A 23,849-nucleotide genomic window follows, 5' to 3' on the forward strand; every position below is an offset into this window, starting at 1 on the left:
AGTCTATTCATCCCCGTTCCACCTGTATGTTTAACTCAAGAAATCCAAACATTAAAGTCCGTAAATAAAGTTATGTGTAATAAAGTGGAATGACACGGGCAAAAAGTATTGAACACACTAACTGAAATGTATTTAATACTTAGTGGAGAAGCCTTTGTTTGTAATGACGCTTCAAGACGCTTCCCGTATGAAGAAATTAATAGGCCGCAGTATTCAGGTGTGATTTTGGTCCATTCTTCTAAACATATCGTCTTTAAATCTTGTTCAGTTGGATTTGAGTCAGGTGATTGACTGGGACATTCTAACACCTTCATTTATTTTCTCTGAAATCAGTTGAGAGTTTCCTTTGCTGTATGTTTTGGATCGTTGTCCTGCTGGAAGCTCCACCCATGTCTCATCTTCATCATCCTGGTGGATTGTAGCAGATTCTTCTCAAGAATCTCCCCATAAAGGGCTCCATTCATTGTTCCTTCAATTATATGAAGTCTGCCAGTACCATGTGATGAAAAACAGCCCCACACCATGATGCTTCCACGTCCAAACTTCACTGTTGGTATAGTGTTTTTAGGGTGATGTGCAGTGACATTTCTTCTCCAAACATGGTGTGTAGTATAACAGACAAAAAGTTCAATTCTGCTCTCGTCTGACCAGACTACACTCTCCCAGTATTTTATAGGCTTGTCCAAATGAGTTGTAGCAAACTTTAAACCAGCTTCGACATGCCTTTTCTTTAGTAATGGAGTCTTGCGGGGTGAGCGTGAGCAGTGGAGTGCATTGCCTATTGTTTTCTCTGTGATGACACCTGCTGCCTCCGAGTGTTTTCCGAGTGGTCCTTGGCTCTTGGGCTACTCTTCTGACTATTCTTCTGACTCCCTGGTCAGAGATTTTGTGAGGAGCTCCTGTGTGTGGCCCGTTGATGATGGAGTGATGTTGCTTCCACTTCTGGATAATGGCCCCAATGGTGCTTACTGGAGGATTCAGAAGTTTTGAAATACTTCTGTATCTGATTCCATCAATATGTTTCACAACAATAAAGTTGTGAAGGTCTTGGGAGAGCTCTTTGCTTTTACCCATCACGAGATGTTTCTTGTGTGACACCTTGGTAACAAAAAGCCTTTTTATAGACCATCAATTTATTACCCATTTGATATTAATTTACACAGATAGGGGGTATAAATACTTTCTAACTACTTATGGATTTCAGCTGGTTCCTTGCCTTACCTTGGAGAACTGCTTTCTCTTAGTGTGTCCATTACTTTTTTCCCGTGTCATTCCACTTTATTGCACATAACTTTATTCATGGACTTTAATGTTGTGAATTCTTTATATGCATGGATTTATTGAGTTAATACCGATGTCTGGTGAAAACTTCATGTGAATAAGCTCATTGGAAATATATTTACTGAAAAACTTAATTATTTCCCCGACTGTATGTCTGGCTATTCAAGGGCTGTTGCTGCGTTCGCTCTCATAGTCACTGACGCTGAAAAACTGGTTCTTTCATACCCACTCACATTGCACACATCTCATCAGGTCTTATCTATCCTGAATAACATTGAGACACAACACATGACCGACCCAGTGTAGATCAGGATATAAAGCTTCTGAATCTCGCAACTTGTGGCTTTCATGCATGCTTGCTATCTCTTTAAGGGTAAAACTGTTACTATTTACACTGATTTGCATTATGCTTTTGGCGTTGCACATGATTTTGGTAAGATATGGCATACTTGTGGTTTTCATGCTGCTGATGGTAAGCCCATATCGCATGCCATGCTCATTTCTGATCTTTTAGAAGCCTCACTTTTACCTGACAGGCTTGCTGTTGTTAAGGTTAAATGTCATGACTCCTCTAACACAGAACAGGCCCGTGGAAATTCACTCGCTGATGAAGTAGATAGGCGGGCCTTGAAAGAGGGCTCGCCCAGCCCCTTTGTCCACAATAATGTTTCCATTTTTCACGTTTTTGCATTCTCAGACTCCTTGTGACATTGATATTGTTGTTTTTTTTTTTTTGTTTTTTTTTTTACAGACACAGGCTTCTCCAGACGACCTCATGTTGTGGTCCTTGGAAGGTTGTTCCCCATCACCCTCTGATGGTTTAATATGCTGCTTTGATGGCCGTCTTGCCCTTCCATCATCTGTCCTTCCATTCCTCGTGTGCCATTTTCAGTGTTTCTCATGTAGCACAAAGGCACTACAAATTGACTTCCCACACATGCCAGCTCTCAGAGGCCTCAAATATCTTCTATTTATCGTGGATAACTTCTCTAAATGGGTCTTGGAAAGAAGCCTTTCCATGCTCAACGACAAATGCCAATACCATCATTAAAATTCTCGCAAAAGAAATAATCCCACGGTACAGTAACCCCCAAAACCGTCCCCCAAACAAAATCCCACCAACTGTGCAGGAAATGTATGCTTGAGATACAATTATATTTAGCTTATGACATTTATTTTCCAAGAAAAAGTATCCTTTGAACACTTACAGTATCTCAATTGCATTTGGCTCATTTAGTACACGACTGCGTGGTATTTAGTCTACTCTGCGGACTCATGCATTGACAATTGTATGATCCATTTTACGGATGGTTAATTTTATATTGATATTTTCTTTCCAGATAGACTGAGCAATACAAACTATATTTCATTGTTAAAACTTGGTAGTATGTGAAAATTTTATGTCCGCCCCCTTCGTCTTGTTTTGATGTCCTTCAGGGGGGATCAAGCCATATTTAGAGGGGTCAAACGCCCCCAAACCCCCATGTAATTCGCACCTTGACAGTAACGAAGGAACGCCACTGAATGTATGGAATGTACATTTCTGTGATTAACTTGAGTAAGAGTATAAGTATGGACAGTTAAACCTACTCTTAAAAGTAATTTAAAAAAAAAAAAAATTACTCAAGTGAATGTAAAGAAGTAAATGTTCTTCTCTGTCCCCCTCCTCCCTCTTCCCCTACCTCTCTCACTACAGATGACTTTGCCACTTTCTTTTCCAACAAGGTTACATCAATCAGGAACCAGTTCTCAACCCAGACACGCATAGACCGGCTCCTCCTCCATGTAACTCTCAACCGACTTCCTTCTATCCCCTCTCAGAGACTGATGTCTCTAAACTCCTCCTCTCTAGCCGTCCAACAACCTGTCCGCTTGATCCTCTATCCATCTTCACCTTCTTCAGTCCCGCTCTCCCACTCTATTACTTGCACTTACACACATCTTTAACACATCCCTCTCTACTGGCACATACCCTACCCCATTTAAGCAGGCCTGGGTTACCCTAACACTGCTTAAAAAACCATCACTTAATCCTGCTGTGGTTGACAACTACAGACCTGTTTCCCTCCTCCCTTTTCTTTCCAAAACCCTTGAAAGAGCTGTTTTTAATAAACTCTCCAATTTTTCTCACACAGAACAACCTCCTGGACACCAAGCAGTCTGGCTTCAAGAGCAATCACTCCATGGAGACTGCTCTGCTTTCAGTCACTGAAGCCTTACGACTAGCAAGAGCAACCTCTAGATCATCTGTCCTCATCCTACTCAACCTCTCTGTTGCTTTCAACACTGTGAACCATCAGATCCTCCTGTCAACTCTCTCCAGCCTGGGCATCATTGGAACGGTTCTGCGCTGGATTTAATCATACCTCTCAGACAGATCCTTCAAGGTACTGTGGAGGGGAGGTATTTCTGAACCTCAGAAACTCACAACTGGGGTTCCTCAGGGGTCAGTTCTGGGTCCACTGCTCTTTTCCATCTACATTACATCTCTGGAGCAGGTGATGGAGTCTCATAGCTTCTCATATCATTGCTATGCTGATGACACCCAGCTCTATTTGTCCTTCCAGCCTGACGATCCATCCGTCTCTGCACGAATCTCTGCTTGCCTGTCGGACATCTCGATCTGGATGAGGGAACACCACCTTAAACTCAACCTGGCAAAATCTGAGCTTCTCGTCATCCCAGCCTGTCCCTCAATCAACCACATCCTCACTGTACAGCTCGGCTCAACCACACTCAAGCCAACCAGGACGGCCAGGAACCTTGGGGTGATTCTTGATGACAGCTTGACCTTTACAGACCACATCTCAACAACTGTACGGTCCTGTAAGTTCACTCTGTACAACATCAAGAGAATCAGATCCTATCTCACGGAACAGGCTACACAGTTAGTAGTCCAGGCTCTTGTCATCTCAAAACTGGACTACTGCAACTCACTACTCTCGGGCCTCCCAGGAGCTCCATCAAACCCCTTCAAATGATTCAGAATGTAGCAGCACGCCTCGTCTTCAACCAGCCCAAGAGAACCCATGTCACACCCCTCTTCATCTCCCTCCACTGGCTTCCTGTAGCCGTCCGCATCAAATTCAAGGCCTTGATGCTCACATACAAGACCTCAAGGTCTTGCAAGAGTAGGTTTAACTGTCCATACTTATACTCTTACTCAAGTTAATCACAGAGAGTTACCTCAACTCTCTCCTGGAGGCTTACGTTCCCTCACACAATCTGCAATCAATTAACGACCGACGCTTAGTAGTACCTACTCAGCATGGCTCGAGATCCCTTTCCACAACCTTCACACTATCTGTCCCTCAGTGGTGGAATGAACCTCCAACCTCAATCAGGACGGCAGAATCTGTCTCTATCTTCAAAAAACAGCTAAAGACCCACCTCTTCCGTGAACACCTAACCCCTAAAAAATAATAATTTAAAAAACCAAAAAAAAAAAACCAAAATAAAAAAAAAACCCAACTTACTCTGTGCACTTTGCTTCTTCTAGAACTCAATTAAAAGATCTTGTATGGTAGCACTACTTGTATTGTTCTCTGTTTGATATATCACTTTTCTTAGATATATCTACATTTCCTCTTTTGTAAGTCACTTTGGATAAAAGCGTCTGCTAAGAATAAATGTAAATGCAGCGTGTTACTACCCACCTCTGCTTGCTTGCATGTGAAGTAGCTTTGGGCTACAGTATCATGATGAATAGTGCTCTTTGGGTGTGTAACCAGACACACCCAAAGGACTTCCACCCCACTGACATACTAGAGCAAACACAGTTTTCCACAGAACATTTAATTATAAGAGCATTTGTCCAGTTTTTTATTGAAAAAAAAAGAGGAAGCAATTAAAAATGTCATTCCAAGCAGGTAATGGAATATGTAGATCATAAGAATTTTAAGAGAAACCTAACTTGCTGATTTGTTGCTGTCAAGATGTCCTAAAAAACCTCTCTCTTTTGGGTCAGTTTCAGAAAAATAATCATTGTAGTGATTCTGGCAGCATCTATAATGATACTCCCTGATAATAATTCAATATATTATTATGGTTTTGGAAAAACAAACACAATTCTCAATCCTAAAATCAACTAGATCAAATCATCAGACAGTGCTTTTACAAGCTCAGTTTTTAGTATTAGAAACATCAAATTATAAGATTGATCATGTTCCAGGCCAATTAGTATCATCATGCAGTCTAAATTTGACAATCCACTCCTGTGCAGGTTTGGTAAAACAATCTGTTACCATCTCATGAGTTCTGTTTTTGTTATAAAGGGCCATTCTGATATTTTTGCTCAAAATGAGTCCAGACGCCAAGCAGCCAACGTGCAAGAACACCCATGACAGAACTCCGCCTAAAGATTCCATTCCCATAGAGTCACTGGGGTAAGTTTCCAATGAAAGGTCAAAAAGTCAAAAGTAGATGAATCTACTCCCACACATAAGAGCCATCTTAAATATCACAGTCTTTCCACACTTCCCTGCCTCCCGTGTGCATATTCTTTCTCCACATAAGTGATGAATATTCAGCGGCATTTCTGTCTTTTATAAAATGTTCTTTTACAATTGGATTCAGCACTTCTAGAGTTTTTGCTTCTTTTGACTGTTTCAGCATTCTTTGTGTAAGCAACATAGCTAAATAAACCAATTTATCGGAAAATTTAAAATGGTTAAAATAGTGAATCAATTGTAAATAGATTTGCAGCCTTCTTATCACAGCTCAGGATGGCTTTCAGTTGTTAAGCACATGTTGTGGCACTTAACCTCATTGTGCTGGTCTAGACATCGTCATTAAACATATCAAGTGACAAAAATCTGCTGGCAAAGCAGGGGTCAGGCACTCTTGGCTGGGAATCTGATGCACAGTATGAGAAGAAAGTGTTGAAATGAACTCATTTAACCGTCAGTATAAAAACCTTCCCAGCAAAGTAAGGGAACAAATGCTCTCTTTCTAAAACAGTAAGGCAGCTTGTATTATTTTTGTCATTATACCAATGAATGCTGCCTCCATCATAACCAGTGCTACTTTTTAATTGATAAACAAGTAAGCTGAGAGATTTCACATCAACAATCATTTCGAGCTCGAATATAAACTTAAATTGGAAATTTGTAGAAGAATGTCAGGGGGACTCATTTTCTCATTTAAATTCTTTGATCTGTTCCATTATTTTTGAAAGTTGTGTTTGGAAGGTGTCACAAGTATGCTTTGTCTGGAAGGTGTTACATCACAAGCATCCTTGATGGAATACTAAATTTACACAATGTTTCCACTTATTTCAAATTATCAGCCATAAGCATTGCACACTCATGGCATTTTTCAGACCAGCAGCTTCATGAGGGAACTTTATCCATTGTCTTATTGGCTACTTATCCTTCTTCTTTAGGAAAACTTAATTTTAAGTAAAAACTTCTTTAAAAAAAAAAAACAACTGTTGATTCAGAAATACATTTATTCTCAATCAGTATTTTTTTATTTTAATTTAGTTTTAGTTCATATACACACGCCTGCCACTTTATTAGGAACCTGCTCATTTATGCAATCATCCAACCAGCCAATCATGTGGCTGCAGCATAAAATAATGCAGATATAGCTAAGGAGCTTTGGTTAACATTCACATCAAAGATCAGAATGGGGAAAATGTGATCTCAGTGACTTTGACCATGGCATGGATTTCATGGCATATATTTTACAAGTCTCTGAAAATGTATTGGAGGGACTGAACCCAAGTCTTCCAAGATATATATTCCCTCAATTGGTGTTTTCATGGTGAACAGTGCTGACACGCTAGTCCAAAATTTCTGATAGGTGTTCAGGTGGGTTGAGATCTGGTTACTGTGAAGACTAGCAATAGTATTTACAAAATTTTCATACTCATCAAACCATTCTGTTCCCCCTTGTGCCCTGTGGATGGAGGCATTGTCATTCTGGAAGAGACCACTCTCATCCCATTACTCTCCATCACCATCACCCAAACATCTTTTGGTAGAATGATGTTCCATAGCTACAATACAGTCCTAGAGACTTGTACTTGTTCGGCTCTGGTATTCTCCCAATACCTAGTCTATAAAATCTATAAAACTTAAACAAAAACAAAGCTACAAGTATAGCTGAATGTTGTAATTTGTGGGTAGCCACACAACCAGAATAACATTTTCCTTTCTGCCCCTTAGTCCATGGTGGAACTGTAAAAAATGAAACCTCTATTTGTTATTAGAGTTTGTAAATAACAAATGACACACATCCCTGCTATTTTACAAAGCTGTTCAGATAAAAAAAATGCATTACACATCTTAAAAATGTACTGGAAATCAGAGCAATTATATGTGGGACATAGTGTAAAATGGGAAATGGTTTTGATATCTTGGCTGTTAAATTAGGTGTAAGTTGATAATTGTGTATAATTTTTTTGTTTTTGTAATTTAATCACATAAATCACCTTTACATTTGAAAGTGTATTAATGTAATTAATACACTTTACATTTGAAAGTGTATTAATGTAATTAATACAACTAATTAATCACTCCACTCGAATTTTAATTTAATTATTATCTGATTTCAAATGGTTGAAAGTTTCTATTTGCCAGACTGATGATGTAAATCCCGAAAATCCTTATTTGGTGACGCAGACCCTGATCAAAATAACTTACTGAGCTGAACAAATAATACTATACAGGAGACAAAAAGGATGACGAAATAGAGCAGAGATGGACAGGATAAGGAATACTTAAGAGGATACTTACCCTGGTGGACAGATGCAGCCGGGCACACAGGGCTCATGGCTGGAGCAGGTCAGGTTAAGCAGGTATGACTCACAGGTGTGAACACAAGCCAAACCTTTACTAGATGACAGTCCTTCCACCATATTCCCACAGTCCTCATAAACTTGCCCTGGAGGACACAGTGTATCTGAAGAGAAAGTACACATATACACACTGATGGTAGATCCAGAAATGAAGTACTAAGATAATCATACAGTTCATTCAATTAGGGAAATGAATCAAATCTAGCATTCAAATAGATTAAACACATATAGGTATCTTTTCATTAATATCCTAATTCTTTAGTTCTTCCAAATATCCTTTCAAAGAATTGATATTTTATATATCTTTATATAAAAATTCCCTCAAGCTACACAAACAAGCACATGCGCGAACACACACACACACACACACACACACATACACACATACAGAGAAAATGTGTCATCTGAACTTTGAGGCTCAGATTTGAAGCCATAAATAATGACACTGACCTGTATTGATGCTTTGTGAGACAATTTTGCCATCTTGACAAATTCTACATGGATAATCAGGATAAAAAGTCAATTTAGTTATACACTGGCAAACCACCATTAGCCAGATGCAATCACTGACAATTGTATGCCAGGAACTTACTGTATATCTGATGATGTCAGAATCACATCTCCAGGAGAGTAATCAGCTCCCAGGAAGGAGCATGGGCATTCACTCCTACACAATACATATGTGCCTTACATTAACGATTTCAGTACACAAGTAATATATAGTCTAGTATCATTAGTGATAAATGAATTAAGATTAGATATACAGTCAGGTACAGTCGTTCTTGAAAGTTTGTGAAGAGTATACAAATGTCTACAAATGTCTACATTTCTGCATAAATATGACCTAAAACATCGTCAAGTCCTAAAAGTAGATAAAGAGATCCCAATTAAACAATTGAGACAAAAATATTATACTTGGTCATTTATTTATTGAGTTCCAATTGTACATATCTGTGAGTAATGAGAGTGAAACCTGCAGGGGAGTGATTCGGAAGGACGGCCCACCCAATCTGAACCAGACTGGTGCCTATTATTGGATTTCTGTGCTAATCAAGGGTTATTTATAACAAATACCATATTCGAACATAATGTTTATAAATATATTTGGTATCAGAGCACCTTAGGCCACAGTTCAATGATCGACTATGTGGTAGTATCATTGGTCTTGCAACAGTATATTCTGGACACCCAATTGAAGAGAGGAGCTGAGCTGCTAACTGATCACCATCTGGTGGTAGTTGGGTCAGATGGTGGGGGAAGATACTGGACGGACCTGGTAAGCACAAGCGTTTACTGAGGGTTTGCTGGGAGCATTTGTCAGAGGCCCCTGTTCAGGAGATCTTCAACTCTCACCTCCCACAGAGCTTCGCCTGCATTTTGAGGGAGGCTGGACACATTCAACTGGAAATAGTGATGTTCCAGACCTCCATTGCTGAGGAAGCTGAATGAAGCTGTGGCTAATAAGGCTGTCAGTGCCTGTCGTGGCAGTAGTCACCGAACCCACTGGGTCAGATGGTGGGGGAAGAGACCGGACAGACCTGGTAAGCACAAGCGTTTAGTGAGGGTTTGCTGGGAGCATTTGGCAGAGGCCCCTGTCCGGGAGATCTTCAACTCTCACCTCCAGCTGCACCCATTAAGGACGCCACAGAGGATCATTAGTCCGCATATTTGATTTGGCACAGGTTTTACACTGGATGCCCTTCCTGACAAAACCCTCCCATTTCATCTGGGCTTGGGATGGGCACTGAGTGCAACACCCAGTAGCTATTGTTCCCTGCCCAGTAATCGAATCCGGGCCACAATGGAGATTCCAAGCAAAAAGTACTTTAACAAAATATTATTTAAGGGGTGTGTAAACTTTTGCAACCATGTTATTGTAAGTTTTTCTTTCACTATTTATTTCCCTAAAATCTTTCTATTTGTTTTCCACTTGAATTTTGTTGGTTTCTGTATCACAGCACACTTCTGATATGACTTTTTTTTTTTTTTTTTACATCACAACGAACATGCAATTTTACCAGGTGTGTGTAGACTCTTTGTATCCCACTGTATATAATGAATCACACACACACATTATATATCATTATTTTTATACTAATATTTATGTATCAGGTTGAACATGCAACTTTATGAAGTTCTGTCATAGTTACAATTACAGTTATTTTTTTTCGAGTCCCCCCCTTCATTTTTGATTTATGGGTTTGAACCAAGCCCAAGCATCGAAAGCTTACAAATCTGATAAGTGCCAGCAGCATATTTTCTTTTTTAAACTGCCTTTGGCCCCCTTTATATTGCATAAGGGCAGTTAGTATTTGCTAGTTGAGAGAAAGTACATGTGACAGCAGAGGTGTAGTCCAGAATCAGCTGTAGATGAAGAGAGGAGTCAGGCTGTAGCCTAAAATACAGTATGATTGTTTTTCTCTTAGTAGGTGGCTGGATTTACAGAAGGATTGAGCCTGTGGAATGCTCAGAAGCCCCACAAAGTCATGCCATGAACTTGTTTTGTGTTGCCTTATTTGAGTGAATTATATTTTGCTGAAAAGCACACGTTTCAAAATAAAAGGTGAAAAAAGCTAAATGACACCAAAATGAAACTGTCTCCCAAGTCCTACTTTTCAGTATACAAACACACAAGTATTTATAAACACTTCAGATTCTAGGGGTTAAACTGGAATTGTCTGACTGTACATGGTAGTCATGTTTTCAGTGTGAGCACTGTAGTATAGGAGGAGTGCAAAGTCACCTTGACAAACAGATGAGAATAATACATCAGGCTTTCTGTTAAGCTATGTGTCATAATACTGGTCACTGTACCTTTTAACACAGGTCTGTGTGTGCGTGCTGTAGTATGTTCCTTGAGGACACACACAACCCTCCTCACACTCATCTCCACAAAACTGTGTGAGTGACAGAGAGAGGCAGTGCCGTTCACAAGATGAAACACAAACGCCATATTCCATTGTTGGCGGACAAGTCACAGCTGCACAACATATACAGGTCTCAGCATGGGATTGAAAGATAAATGACTTAAAAAATGTTGGTGGTGCTGATTAGGAGTTACATGAAGGTATTCACTCACCACATTCAGGCACGTGTGAACGGAACTCAATGATGATACTGTGCTTCCTGCAGGCACGTGTGTAATGGGCAAGAGCAGCACAGAGACACTGTGTTCCACACCTGCACACATCTGCATGGCACTGCAGCTGGAAGGCCATGGGACTCACATGCTCATGACACACAGCAAATACCTCCTGCATCAATACGTCACACTTCTCCACAGCAAAGGACGCTGAATTCAGGCAGTACAAGCATGCAGGCACATATACAGCTTAATGATATGTAACTGACCGCAATTTGGCTGTGGGCCAAGCCTCAAAAATGTTCATTTCATCAATCCCTGGCCCCCGAATACATTGTTGTTTTTTTTGTATTCACATTAAAAAATTTGTGTTAACATGTTAAAAATGTTGGCAATAAAGATTTGCAAAAAAAAGTTACAGAACATCTATGAACAAAAATTCCAATCAGAGCTCTTTGTCAAGAGAAAGAAGGCCAATCAGCTTACTTGTCGAGTCACGCAGGGGCGTAACCTGCACCGGGAATTCAGGGCTGTAGCCCTGAAGATTTTTTCTTGGAGCAGTTTATTACTACGTAACTGCACGTCAGTAAAAGAAGACAGCAGTGTTGTACTTTTGTATCTTCAGTGAACAGAATGTTGTATTTTATTTTCAGTGAATGGAGGCAAGACCAGTCAGGCAGGGTTTACAGGAAAGTATGTGGAAACACTAGTGTCTTATTGGCTGGCAGGTCTCAATTCTGCCAAATGTTAGATAACAGCCAATTAGTGTGAGGGAAAAGTGGATATACACTTTTTTTTTTTTTTTTTTTTTTTTTTTAACAGTAAAGGGGTTGAAACTTAAACATTAACATCCTCTCATGCTGAGCAGGAAAATAAGTTGTGTAAATGTCTACAGCGACCCTCCACTAATATTGGCATCCTTGGTAAATATGTGCAAAGAAGGCTGTGAAAAATTGTCTTTATTGTTTAAGCTTTTGATCTTTTGTTCAGAAAAATCACAACAATATTCTACTCTCATGGAGATCAAACAATTGCAAACATAACACAGGTTTATTAAAAAAAATATATTTGTTAAATATGTGTGCCACAATTATTATCATCCCTATGAATTCATATGAGAAAAATATATTTGAAGTATATACCCTTTGATATTTTACTTTTTTTAGTACACCTGGGTGACTAGGAACAGGAAATTGTTCAACCATGATCTCCTGTTTCACAGGGGAATAAATGAGGTAACACACAGGCCAAATCCCCTTAATCATTCATAACATTGGTTAAAACCAAGGGATATAGCTGTGATGTGCGGCAAAAGGTTGTTGAGCTTCACGAAATGGGAAGTGTCTATAAGAAAATAGCAAAATCAATTAATAATTTGTAACTGTAATGGAATTTTTACATTTTTAATGTAACCCTCCTAACCCTGATTGTGGCACACATATATTTAACAAATATTATTTATTTGGATAAACCTGTGTTTTGATTGCAATTGTTTGATATCCATGAGAGCAGAGTATTTTTTTTTTTTTAAACAAAACATCAAAAGATTAAACAATAAAGACAATTTTTCACACTCTTCTTTGTTCATATTTACCAAGGGTGCCAATATTAGTGGAGGACACTATATATGAGTTCCAAGTTGATATGAGCAGAGCATAAGGACATCTAATGTACTCTGCATGGCACTGTAACAGCTAAACCCATACAATGATAGCTTAGTTGTGTATCCCCTTCGCCAATTTTTTAAAAATATTTTATCAGTCTAGTAGTGCCGCAAACAATGATAACACCTGAGGCAAGTTTTATGATAAATTCAACTTTTTGTTCAATTTTCAAATTTTTTAAGCCCTCACATGCAAGAAAAAAATGCGTGGAAACCGTCTAAGTACATTTTAAGGTTTTTTTTCGATGGAGAAGAATCTGGGCTTGGCCCCGGATGATAAACATCCAGCTAACGCTTGGGGTTGGGGCTCCAGTCCAGTTAAGTTGGGGTTTTTTTCCCGAGGACGAAACCTCTGAGAATAATCAGTGTCATGTGGCGATGCCTACATTCTCTGAGAATTTGGAGGTGTCCCCGGTTTCTAGCCTCAGGTCACACTCTAGGGGCATCTCCTTATCACAACATAGTAATGACAGACACCTCCCTCACGCAATGGTGCGCGGTATTAGATGGCTGTTCAGCTCATGGTCTCTGGAGCGGTGCTCATCTTGAGTAGCATATGCGGGCCATATTTCTAGCCCTGAAATGCTTTCTTCCTCAATTGAGAGGTCCCCATGTGTTAGTTGTGACAGAACACAGCGGTGGTCTCATATATTGACCACCAAGGAGGATTATGTTTGCGCCCCCTGTTCAGGCAGGTGCAACTAATTCTTCTCTGGGCAGAGAGAAAGTTTTTGTCAGTGAGTGCAATGTACATTCTGGGCAACTGGAATATGGAGGCAAACATCCTGTTGGGGTAGAGGCTGAGGCCCAGGGATTGGAGGCTCCCTCCACAAGTGGTGGAGTCCACATGATGGAGGTTCGGCCAAGCGGAAGTGGATGTGTTTGCGTCTGAGTAGACAACACACAGCCCGCTGTGGTTCGCACTCAGTCCTCCCACACCATTGGGCCTGGACGCCATGGTGCACATGTGGCCCAGGTCACATTTGTACATTTTTCCTGTGATCTAGTGAGAGTTCGCCAAGACTGTCTACGTCTGCTGCTAGTAACACCTTATTGGCCGGCTAGAATATGGTTCTCAGAGATAATATCCCTGCTGGAATGGAACTCCTTGGGAGATTCACATCTACAGGGAACTACCGTCTGAAGCAAGAAGGCTGATTTATTACCCTCGGCTGGAACTATGGAAACTGTGGGTCTGGCCCCTGAGGGGCACCAACACATAGATTCTGGTCTCACAACTGAGGTTGTAGAGACCATGTTGAACCCTATAGCACGATCCACAAGAAAATTGTATGCACTCAAGTGGCAACGTTTTGTCTTGTGGTGTGAGGAACGTCAGCTAGACCCAGTGAACTACACAATAGCTACAGTCCTGAAGTTCTTACCAGGTTGTTTCTCAGCAGGGATGGCTCCTTTTACAATCAGGGTCTACGTGGCTGCCATTTTGGTCAGCCACGGCCCCAATGATGGAGCCTCTGTGGGGCAATATCCTCTAACTTTGTGGTTTATGTGTGGTGTCAAGCGGCTGAGGTCCATCTGCAGGCCACGCATACCTTCCTGAGACCATTCTGTGGTCCTGGAAGGTCTGTCAGGGACCCCATTTGAGCCCTTACAGTCAGCCTCGTAGAAGCTTCTGACTCTAAAGGTGCTGTCCCTGACTATCAAGTGAGTAGAAGATCTACAAGCTCTCTCTGTTGCCCCTATCTGCCTTGACTTTGCCCCTGGGTTAGCCAAGGCCTTCCTGTATCCTAGGCTGGATTATATTCCGAAAGTGCTTACATCTGCTGCCCAGCCAGTGGTGTTGCAGGCTTTCTGCCCTCCTCCATTCCTCACAACAGAACAAGAGAGAATGCACCTGCTGTGTCCAGTAAGGGATCTCTGTACTTAGGTCCATAACTCCAGCCAGTGACGTAAGTCGGAGCATCTGCTGGTCTGCTTTGGCGGCAACAGTAGAGGTGATGCTGTGTTGAAGCAGTGCATCTCTAATTGGATAGTGGAAGCAATCTCTATCGCTTATGAGGCGCGCGGTCTCGCTATGCCTCTGGGCATAAGGGCTCATTCCACTAGGGGGGGTCGCCTCCTCGAAGGTGTTGTCCAAAAGGGTCCCCCTACAGGATGTGTGGGCTGCAGAGGGGTGATCTACACCACACACATTCATTCGATATTACAGCCTGAATATACATTCCATCCCGAGCTCAGATCTTTTTGTACAGATCATACCCTCAGTATGACGGAGTGGGTATTGTCGTTCCCACAGTATGGAGCTCACGCAAAGTTGAGTTCACTTTGGAAGGGAACGTCTGGTTTACGTATGTACTGTGTATGAATAAAATGAATAAAATTAAATATATACCAAACGTAAATGTAACAAAATTACGTTGAATGACTTTGCATAGCAAGCTATCTAAACTAAATTGGCAGTATAAATGAAGCATGAGCCAGTTTTGACTCAATCCTAAGCCAGGGATCGATCAATTTGAAACAGATTGCGAGGCCCACCACCTAAATCAAGTAATTTCATGTACACCCAGATTATCATTTCTCTAAATATGTGTGTGTGTGTGTGTGTGTGTGTGTGTGTGTGTGTGTGTGTGTGTGTGTGTGTATTACCGGCTTGCTGATGAGTATCACACGGATCCAACTGAGGCAAACTGGGCCGTGGCATGCATGCTGATGACAAGCGCCAAGCATTCCCAAACAAGTTTGGAGAGCTCTCTATCATGCCTGAGGGTGCACTAAAATGTATGCATTCATACAATAGACAAATCAAAATATAGACAAACAAAATATAAACACAAGACATAGCTAGATAGAAGAGTCCATAATTAATAGTATTGTAGTTCACTATTAACACATTTGTTTAATACAGTGGTGCTTGAAAGTTTGTGAACCCTTTAAAATTTTCAATATTTCTGCATAAATATGACCTCAAACATCAGATTTTCACACAAATCCTAAAAGTAGATAAAGAGAACCTAATTAAACAAATGAGACAAAGATTTTATACCTGGTCATTTACTTATTGAGGAGAATGGAGAATGATCCAATATTACATATCTGTGAGTGGCAAAACTATGTGAAACTTTGTTTTCAGTATGTGGTGTGACCCCCTTGTGCAGTAATAACTGCAACTAAACATTTCCAGTAACTATTGATCAGTCCTGCACATCAGCTTGGAGGAAGTTTAGCCCATTTCTCAGTACAGAACAGCTTCAACTATGGGATGTTTGTGGGTTTTCTCACAAGAACTGCTTGCTTTGGGTCCTTCCACATAATTTCTACTTGACTTTCCTCCATTTGTACACAATCTGTATGACTGTGGATTGGTGGAGTCCAAACTCTTTAGAGATGGTTTTGTAACCTTTTCCAGCCTGATGAGCATCAACAACTGCAAGGTCCTGTAGGTTCATCCTGTACAACATCAAGAAAATCCGACCCTACCTCACCGAACAGGCTACACAGATACTAGTCCAGGCTCTTGTTATCTCTAAACTGGACTACTGCAACTCACTGCTTTCAGGCCTCCCAGCCAGCTCCATCAAACCCCTTCAGATGATTCAGAATGCTGCAGCACGCCTCGTCTTCAACCAGCCCAAGAGAACCCATGTCACACCCCTCTTCATCTCCCTCCACTGGCTTCCTGTAGCTGCCCGCATCAAATTCAAGGCCTTGATGCTCACCTACAAAACCTTGTCAGGAACAGCACCATCCTACCTCAACTCTCCTCTGAAGGCCTACGTTCCCTCAAGGAATCTGCGATCGATTAGCGACCGATGCTTAGTAGTTCCCACTCAGTGTGGTGCAAGGTCCCTTTCCAAAACCTTCACACTAACTGTACCTCAGTGGTGGAATGAACTTCCAATCTCAATCCGGACCGCAGAATCTCTCACCATCTTCAAAAAACAGCTAAAATCCCACCTCTTCCGTGAACACCTAACCAACTCATAAAAAAACAAAAACAAACAAACAAAAACATTATATATATTTGCACTTTCCACCTCTACTCTGTGCACTTTCCTTCTTCTGGAACTCAATTAATGGATCTTGTATGGTTGCACTACTTGTATTGTTCTCTGCTTGATATATCGCTTTGCTTGTATTTTTCTCATTTGTTAGTTGCTTTGGATAAAAGCATCTGCTAAGTGAATAAATGTAAATGTAAACAACTCTTTTGAGGTCCTAGGAAATCTCCTTTGTTCATGCCATGATACACTTCTACAAACATGTGTTGTAAAGATCAGACTGCAGATTCCTGTTCTTTAAGTAAAACAGGGTGCTCACTCACACCTGGCTGTCATCCCATTGATTGAAATCACCTGACTCTAATTTCACCTTCAAATTAACTGCTAATCCTAGAGGTTCACACGCTTTTGCCACTGCGAGATATGTAATGTTGGATCAGTTTCCTTAATAAATAAATGACATAAAATTATTATACTTATATTGTCTCATTTGTTAAATTTGGTTCTCTTTCTCTAGTTTTAGGACTTCTGATTATGTTTTATGCAGAAATAAAGAAAATTCACAAACTTTCAAGCACCACTGTACAATGACATTTGCCATAGGAGCAGGATGACAAAAGTTTCAAATCAAGTGTACAAACAGCCTAAATTAAATCAGACTGAATCTGTACCATTGTAGTCTTCAGATAGGAATGTTAGGCAATTTTCCTTAATAGTGCTATATTCACACAAAAAGATCAACTTTGGGATTTACATAAGAAGTGATTTACATAAGAAGATACATAGAACATGTATTTTTCTAAAATAGGATGAAACAGAAGATACTCACAGAAAGTCATCCTGTATGTTACCATTGAAGGTACCACATAACCCTACTGTGTCGTCCCTCCACAATTCCGCAAGCTGTAAATACAGCCGGAACTCTTTCCAGTTGTACTGTAGCCGTAAACCCTGCACTGTCTTTACCTGGACAAACATGGATGACACCTCCTGGATCTGAAACATCTCTATGTAAAAAGAAAAAATGCATGCATTTAAGTTTAACATAAGTACAGTAGCATGATATTCAATCTACTTCTCTTTGTCTGTAGCACGAACAACAATGTGTTACCATCTGAATATGGTAGAGAGATACGGATCTGGCTTGCCATGTACACCTCCCCACTATGGCTGAGCGTGACCTCAGTACGTGGGTCCTCATTCAGGACCAGGTTCACTGACTGAATACAAGCCCCATCCAGATTCTATAGTACAGCACACACACACACACACACACACACACACACACACACACACACACACACACATATTGTAAGTACCAGTGATGAACAGCTAAACAGGAAGAGCAACATAGTGTAACTAAAGCATTAATTTCAGATAATTATGTAGTTCAGAAACTGGGCTTTTATTCATGACAGATCAGAGATTGTGAGGAAATTTGAATTCATGTGTATGCTGTTCACATGGACATGACCCACTCTGAGGCTGAATTGCTTCATTCATGAGGCTACAGACACTACTAAAGGTGCAGTCTGTCCAAAAACAGATCTCTCGGCAAGCACTTTACTGAAATGCTTCTTTCTCTGTTTCTCTCTCTTTCCCTCCACTCCAAGGTCTTTGAAAATCATTCGCAGCTGTCAGAGATAAGCTGATTGAAAGATTCCAGACAGGGGTCTAGTATACCAAGGTGCTCCATACACATTGAGTTTAGTTGTCATCAGCTCTGAGCTTTAGGAGTTGGCCACATTAAGAAAAAAAAGCTTTTGAGCCTTTTGATGTTCTATCAAATGTTGAAGCACACACCATTTCAAACTCTGTTTCATCTTCACCAAAGAGCTGTGAAGGAGCAAAAGAAATCCAGCAGGCAGCTCAATAGAGCTATTTTTCTAATCTAGTAAATATGTATTTTACTTCCTTTTGTACCAGACTACCACGATGGTTTCCTTCACATCTAGTGCTTTGCTTGTATCTTTCTCATTTTTGCTTGTATCTTTCTCATTTGTAAGTCGCTTTGGATAAAAGCGTCTGCTAAGTGAATAAATGTAATGTAAATGTAATGTAGTGGAATTTTCCCATTTGCTTGTTTCTTTGGCAAGTACCAATAGCGAAGTCATGCTTATCTTCCTTCCTTCCATCCTCATCTTGTTGAGGAGTAGAGGAAGTGCATTCAAAGTTGCCCAGTATAGCATTGTAATCATTTGATTTTTACTATTTATGTGATTGTTATTCTTACGGTTAAATCTGCACAATCAGATAGTGTGTTCATGCGCATATGAGTGTCAGTGATACTAATAATTCTACACTTTCATCCAATGTTAATGCCATTTTTACCTGTAAAGAAACAATAAATATAATAATACAAAAATAAATAAGTAAATAAATAATGAATGCAAAATCACATATGTAGTTTTAACTCACATTGGTTTCATTGTGTAATGGATAGAACTCTGGAATCAAATCCTTGGAACCTGCAAAGACTACAATGACTCTACACTCTCTTCAAATATAACTGTGTTGCCTCCCAGAACAATACCAGCATTATCACATTTGCAGATGATACCACAGTCATTGGAATAGTCACTGGGAGTGATGTACAGGAGGGTGGTGGCTGATGTTGTTGTTCTGGCATAATGCCACCTCTCCCTAAATGCCACCAAAACCAAGGAGATGACTGTCGACCCATGAAAGAGGAGGGAACAGCACACACCACTGCACATAGATGAGACTGAGGTAGAGAGGGTGAAAACCTTTAAAATCCTTGGTGTTCACATCAGTGAAGATCTTGCCTGGTCCCACAACACAACACATCTAAAAAGGAAGTGCCACCAGTGTCTGTACATCCTGATAAGGCTGAAGAAAATTGGCATGCCAGCCAAAATTCTTAGCCACTTTTACAGGGGTACCACAGAGAACATTCTCACCAGCAGCATGACAGTCTGGTTTGTTAACTAGCCCTGCTCAGTGCTGCAAGGCTCTTCAGCAAGTAGTTACAACTGCTCGGACCATCTCAGGAGTAGCTACCCATCACTGAAGGATATTTATGACACTAGAGTCACCAGAAGAGCCCACAGTATCATCTTGGACAGAACCCACACCCAACACAGCCTGTTTAAACTCCTACCATCAGGTAGATGCTACAGGAGTGTAAAATTAAGAACCACATGGTTAAGGAAGAGTTTTTATCCATCAGACTTGTCTTGACTTTTCAGACACTGTGTAATATTTGACTTTTTGTCATGATTAACTGTGTCATGGAATGTACACATGATCTATTCTTTGACTGGGCACTGCAGATGCAAGCCTGTTCAACAAGTCAACATGTGTGTGGGAAGTCCTTTAAATAGGGGCTGCCCAATTCCTACTACTGTGCTTGTGAAAAAGAAATTGCTTCATGCTATTCTGAGAGTACTGATTCAGATCAGTGTGTAGGGCTGCAGATATGCTTGATGCATAGTTAGCTCTCTGGTGGGAAGCAAGCTAGTGTGCATCTGTGTGTCCTAACACATCTGCACTAATATGTCTTAATGCAGGCATACTGTGTAAACCAGGTCTGATCAGCAAATAAGAGAAGCTCTTGACCAGTATCTGCATGATTTTTTGCAGTGCGCGGCTGCCACATGATTGGCTGATTTGATAATTGCATGAATGTGCAGGTGTACGAGTGTTACTAATAAACCGACATTTACTGAATCTCTCAAAACAAACAAACAAAAAAATAACTGAAAATGTAAACCCATCCACTCATAACTGATAACTGAATGCTGGTGTTGCCAGCACAGATTAAAATCAAAGTGTGGTGTTGCTTTTTCTCCTGCCAGCAGCTGAGACACACTGTGGATTAACAGAAGTATGGCTGTGATGCTTCTAAGTTCTAAAATTACTCATTACTTCTGTATTTGTGAGCTGCATACCTACTAAATTAATGAAATTAGATAGCAGATACTCTATCTCACAGCAAAACTATACCTGGGCATTGGAAAATCCATATGGGGTGGATACGTTCATTTGAAACACCCAGAGGCGTAAACTGGACTATTAATCATCAGGGCAGAGACCAGATTTTCCTCCATCAAAAAACATTTTAAAATGTACTTCTAAATAAACTGTTTCCATACATTTTTTTTCCTTGCATTTGAGAGCCAATTGCTGTAAAACTGTGAAAATTGGACAAAAAATTGGATTTATCATAAATCTTGCCTCGGGTGTTATTGCTGTTTGTAAGACTACCAGACGAATAAGATATAAAACTTATTGGCTATATAACACAAGACTAGGTTAGTTTGTTGCTAGCCATGGGGAGGCACAACTAAGCTATCATTATATCGGTTTACCTGGCTACAGTTACAGTACATTAGCTGTCCTTATGCTCTGCTCATATGTTCATGTAACTTGGAACTCATACAGACATTTACACACTCTGTTTTCCTGGCTCAGCAGGAGAGGATGTTAATGTTTCATTCTCAACCCCTTTTCCCTCACACTTACTGACTGGGTGCTAGCGTTTGGCAGAATTGAGACCTGTCAGCCTGTAGGACACGAGTATGTCCACATATTTTCCTTCAAACCCTGTCTGATTGGTTGTTCCTCTGTTCACTGAAGTTACAAAATTACAACACTGCCGTTTTCTTTTACTGATGTTCAGTTACATAGTAACAAACTGATCCAAGTGGAAAATTATTCGGGGTTAAAGAAAATCTTAGGTTAAAAAAAATCTTCAGGGCTACAGCCCTGAATGCCCAGGCCAGGTTACACCCCTGGGAACACCAATCACAGAGTAGACAACTCCAGACAAGGCAGAATAAAAGGCTGTGGTCCAGAATGCATTGGTACAAATCTATAGCTATTTGCTTACTCATCACTGTTGTTTGAAACTGCAGTACATTCAACAGACTTTCTAATTATGCTGGCAAACACTGGGGCCTTATCTTTTATCTAAACCCCATATATTTTCATCCCTAACTTTGATTGACGTCTTGGATTTACTGCACAATTGACTGGAAGCTTCTCTTCCTGGGTTTTTCCTTAAACATGTATGTGACAACACTGTCTGATTCATCATAGTCCATGTGCCCTGTGGTGAGTTTGAGTGATCCTCCCACTCAGTAGAGTAAAATAGCAATTCTTATCCACAGTACAATATCAGCCCTTGAGTGATGCCAATCATAAAAACCTTTGTGACGACTTTCAAATGCATTGCCACCAGTAGTAAGAAAGAAAACCAGCCTGTGCCTGGCCACCTAGGTCACCCTGGGTGGATGAGATTGGTCAGTGGAAGAGCAGGATAGAGCTCCCCTTTTATAGGCTACCCATCTAAGGTCATAGTTACAGATATTAGCTGACATTAGCTGTGCCAGTGCTACTTGGCAAGGAAATGAGCAAATGGCCATACTGGACTAGTTCTGAAGTACACCATTCTGGCGGTCCTCCACTCAGGTGTAGAACTATATTTACAAACATAACCTTCAGTTTCTGTGAAACAATTTCACAGAATTTCTGAGTTCACAGTATTTCTATAAATTTTTATGTAGTCTGACAACTAACTGAAATGATTTATCTAAATTTATATATTTTTAAAAAATTCATTAGCGTGCAATCAACAAGCATTTTATAAATTCTGATATGACAGCGTCAAGGCACTTACAGGTCCACATGGAGTATTCTGGATTGTCACAATGAACCCGCCTGGGCTTCGGCTTCTGGCTAAAACATACTGGCATGTAGCGGGGAAGGTGTAAACACGGCCATCAAAAGATTGAAAATACATGTCTCCTGTAACCGAGCATTCCCCTGCAACATATAACACACAACATGTTTATCAGCCACATTATTTTCGTTTATATTAGAACTGCAGGTCTAGAGTTACAGTTAGAGTTATTCACATAATAAAAACATCTTCCAGCTAACCTGTTCCCAATAATACCTTATTCAAAATATTTATAATCTAGCTAAAATTTGTTCTTTGATGAATAGGTAATGCTACATATTTACACCTATGTGTTGTACAATGAAAGTAACTGAAAGAACAGCATATATACTGCACTCCCCATCACAGCATATACTCCACACTACTCCTCACACTTCAGCATGCTATAGAGGATGTGGATATTACAGAGGTGCCTATTTTACTATTCAGATATCTATAAGAGGTAATGAGCAGATATTCAATTCACCACTAGTAGAGTAGAAAAATCCTGCTGATAGTGTGTTTACATATTTACAGAATATTAAACAAAATATGAAATGCACTGAAAATGTTTTATGTCAGTTTTACTGGCTTTTTTGGCGACTTGCTCCCAAGACCTTTTTTTTAGGCCCAATACATACCTCTAACCTTCAATACTACGAAAGTGCTTCTCTCTGCATAAAAATATTGCCTTTTCTTTTTCATACTTTCGTCCTGATTTCATGTGAGCATAGAGCATAACAAATACCCAGAAAGTGATTTCAGTATTCAAATGCTGGTGCATGTGCAACAGATAACGAGGTATTAAAATACATGCTATTGGTTACAGTCCCTTCTGAAAGTATTGGAATAGCAAGACCAATCCTTTTTTTTTTTTTTTTTGCCATACACTTAAGACATTTGGGTTTAAGGTCAGAACTTCAAGCCATTTTGGAGCTGAGAAAAGAGGGAATATTGGCAAAATCAGAGCAATTGCACAAGCATTGAGCATAGCCAATACAACAATTTTGAATTTCATGAGAAAGAAAGAAAACACTGGTGTACTAATAACCAGATATGAAACAGGTCAGCCAAGGAAAACAACAGCAGTTGATGACAAAAATATTGTGAGAGTTGTGAAGAAAAACCAAAGAACAGCAGTCAGTCACCAACAACCCACACAGCGAATACAGATTTGAGCCACAAAAGTTCTGGAACCAAGATTCACCTCTACCAAAGTGATGGAAAGGCCAAAATGTGGAAAATGAAAGTATCTGCTCATGTGGAAGGTTTTAGACTGGCCATCACAAGACTTTAACCCAGTTGAGCATGTATTTTACCTACTGAAGGGAGAAACACCTCAAAACAAAAAACAACTGAAATAAGCTGTGCTACAA

General features: G+C 40.2%; 1 protein-coding gene across 1 annotated transcript in view; it reads right to left on the reverse strand.

Moving 5' to 3' along the window:
• otog (otogelin) overlaps positions 1–23,849 on the reverse strand; it is a 100,823-nt gene that overhangs the window by 56,470 nt on the left and 20,504 nt on the right. The window contains exons 12-20 of the mRNA XM_053676444.1: positions 22,432–22,577; positions 17,902–18,034; positions 17,620–17,797; positions 15,439–15,563; positions 11,163–11,375; positions 10,898–11,063; positions 8,676–8,750; positions 8,534–8,577; positions 8,022–8,187 (exon numbers count right to left, since the gene is read on the reverse strand). Coding sequence (XP_053532419.1) covers positions 8,022–8,187; positions 8,534–8,577; positions 8,676–8,750; positions 10,898–11,063; positions 11,163–11,375; positions 15,439–15,563; positions 17,620–17,797; positions 17,902–18,034; positions 22,432–22,577 — 1,246 coding nt within the window. The remainder of the gene's footprint in view (positions 1–8,021; positions 8,188–8,533; positions 8,578–8,675; positions 8,751–10,897; positions 11,064–11,162; positions 11,376–15,438; positions 15,564–17,619; positions 17,798–17,901; positions 18,035–22,431; positions 22,578–23,849) is intronic.

This window comes from Ictalurus punctatus, chromosome 27 (assembly GCF_001660625.3).
Source record: "Ictalurus punctatus breed USDA103 chromosome 27, Coco_2.0, whole genome shotgun sequence".
Taxonomy (NCBI): Eukaryota; Metazoa; Chordata; class Actinopteri; order Siluriformes; family Ictaluridae; genus Ictalurus; species Ictalurus punctatus.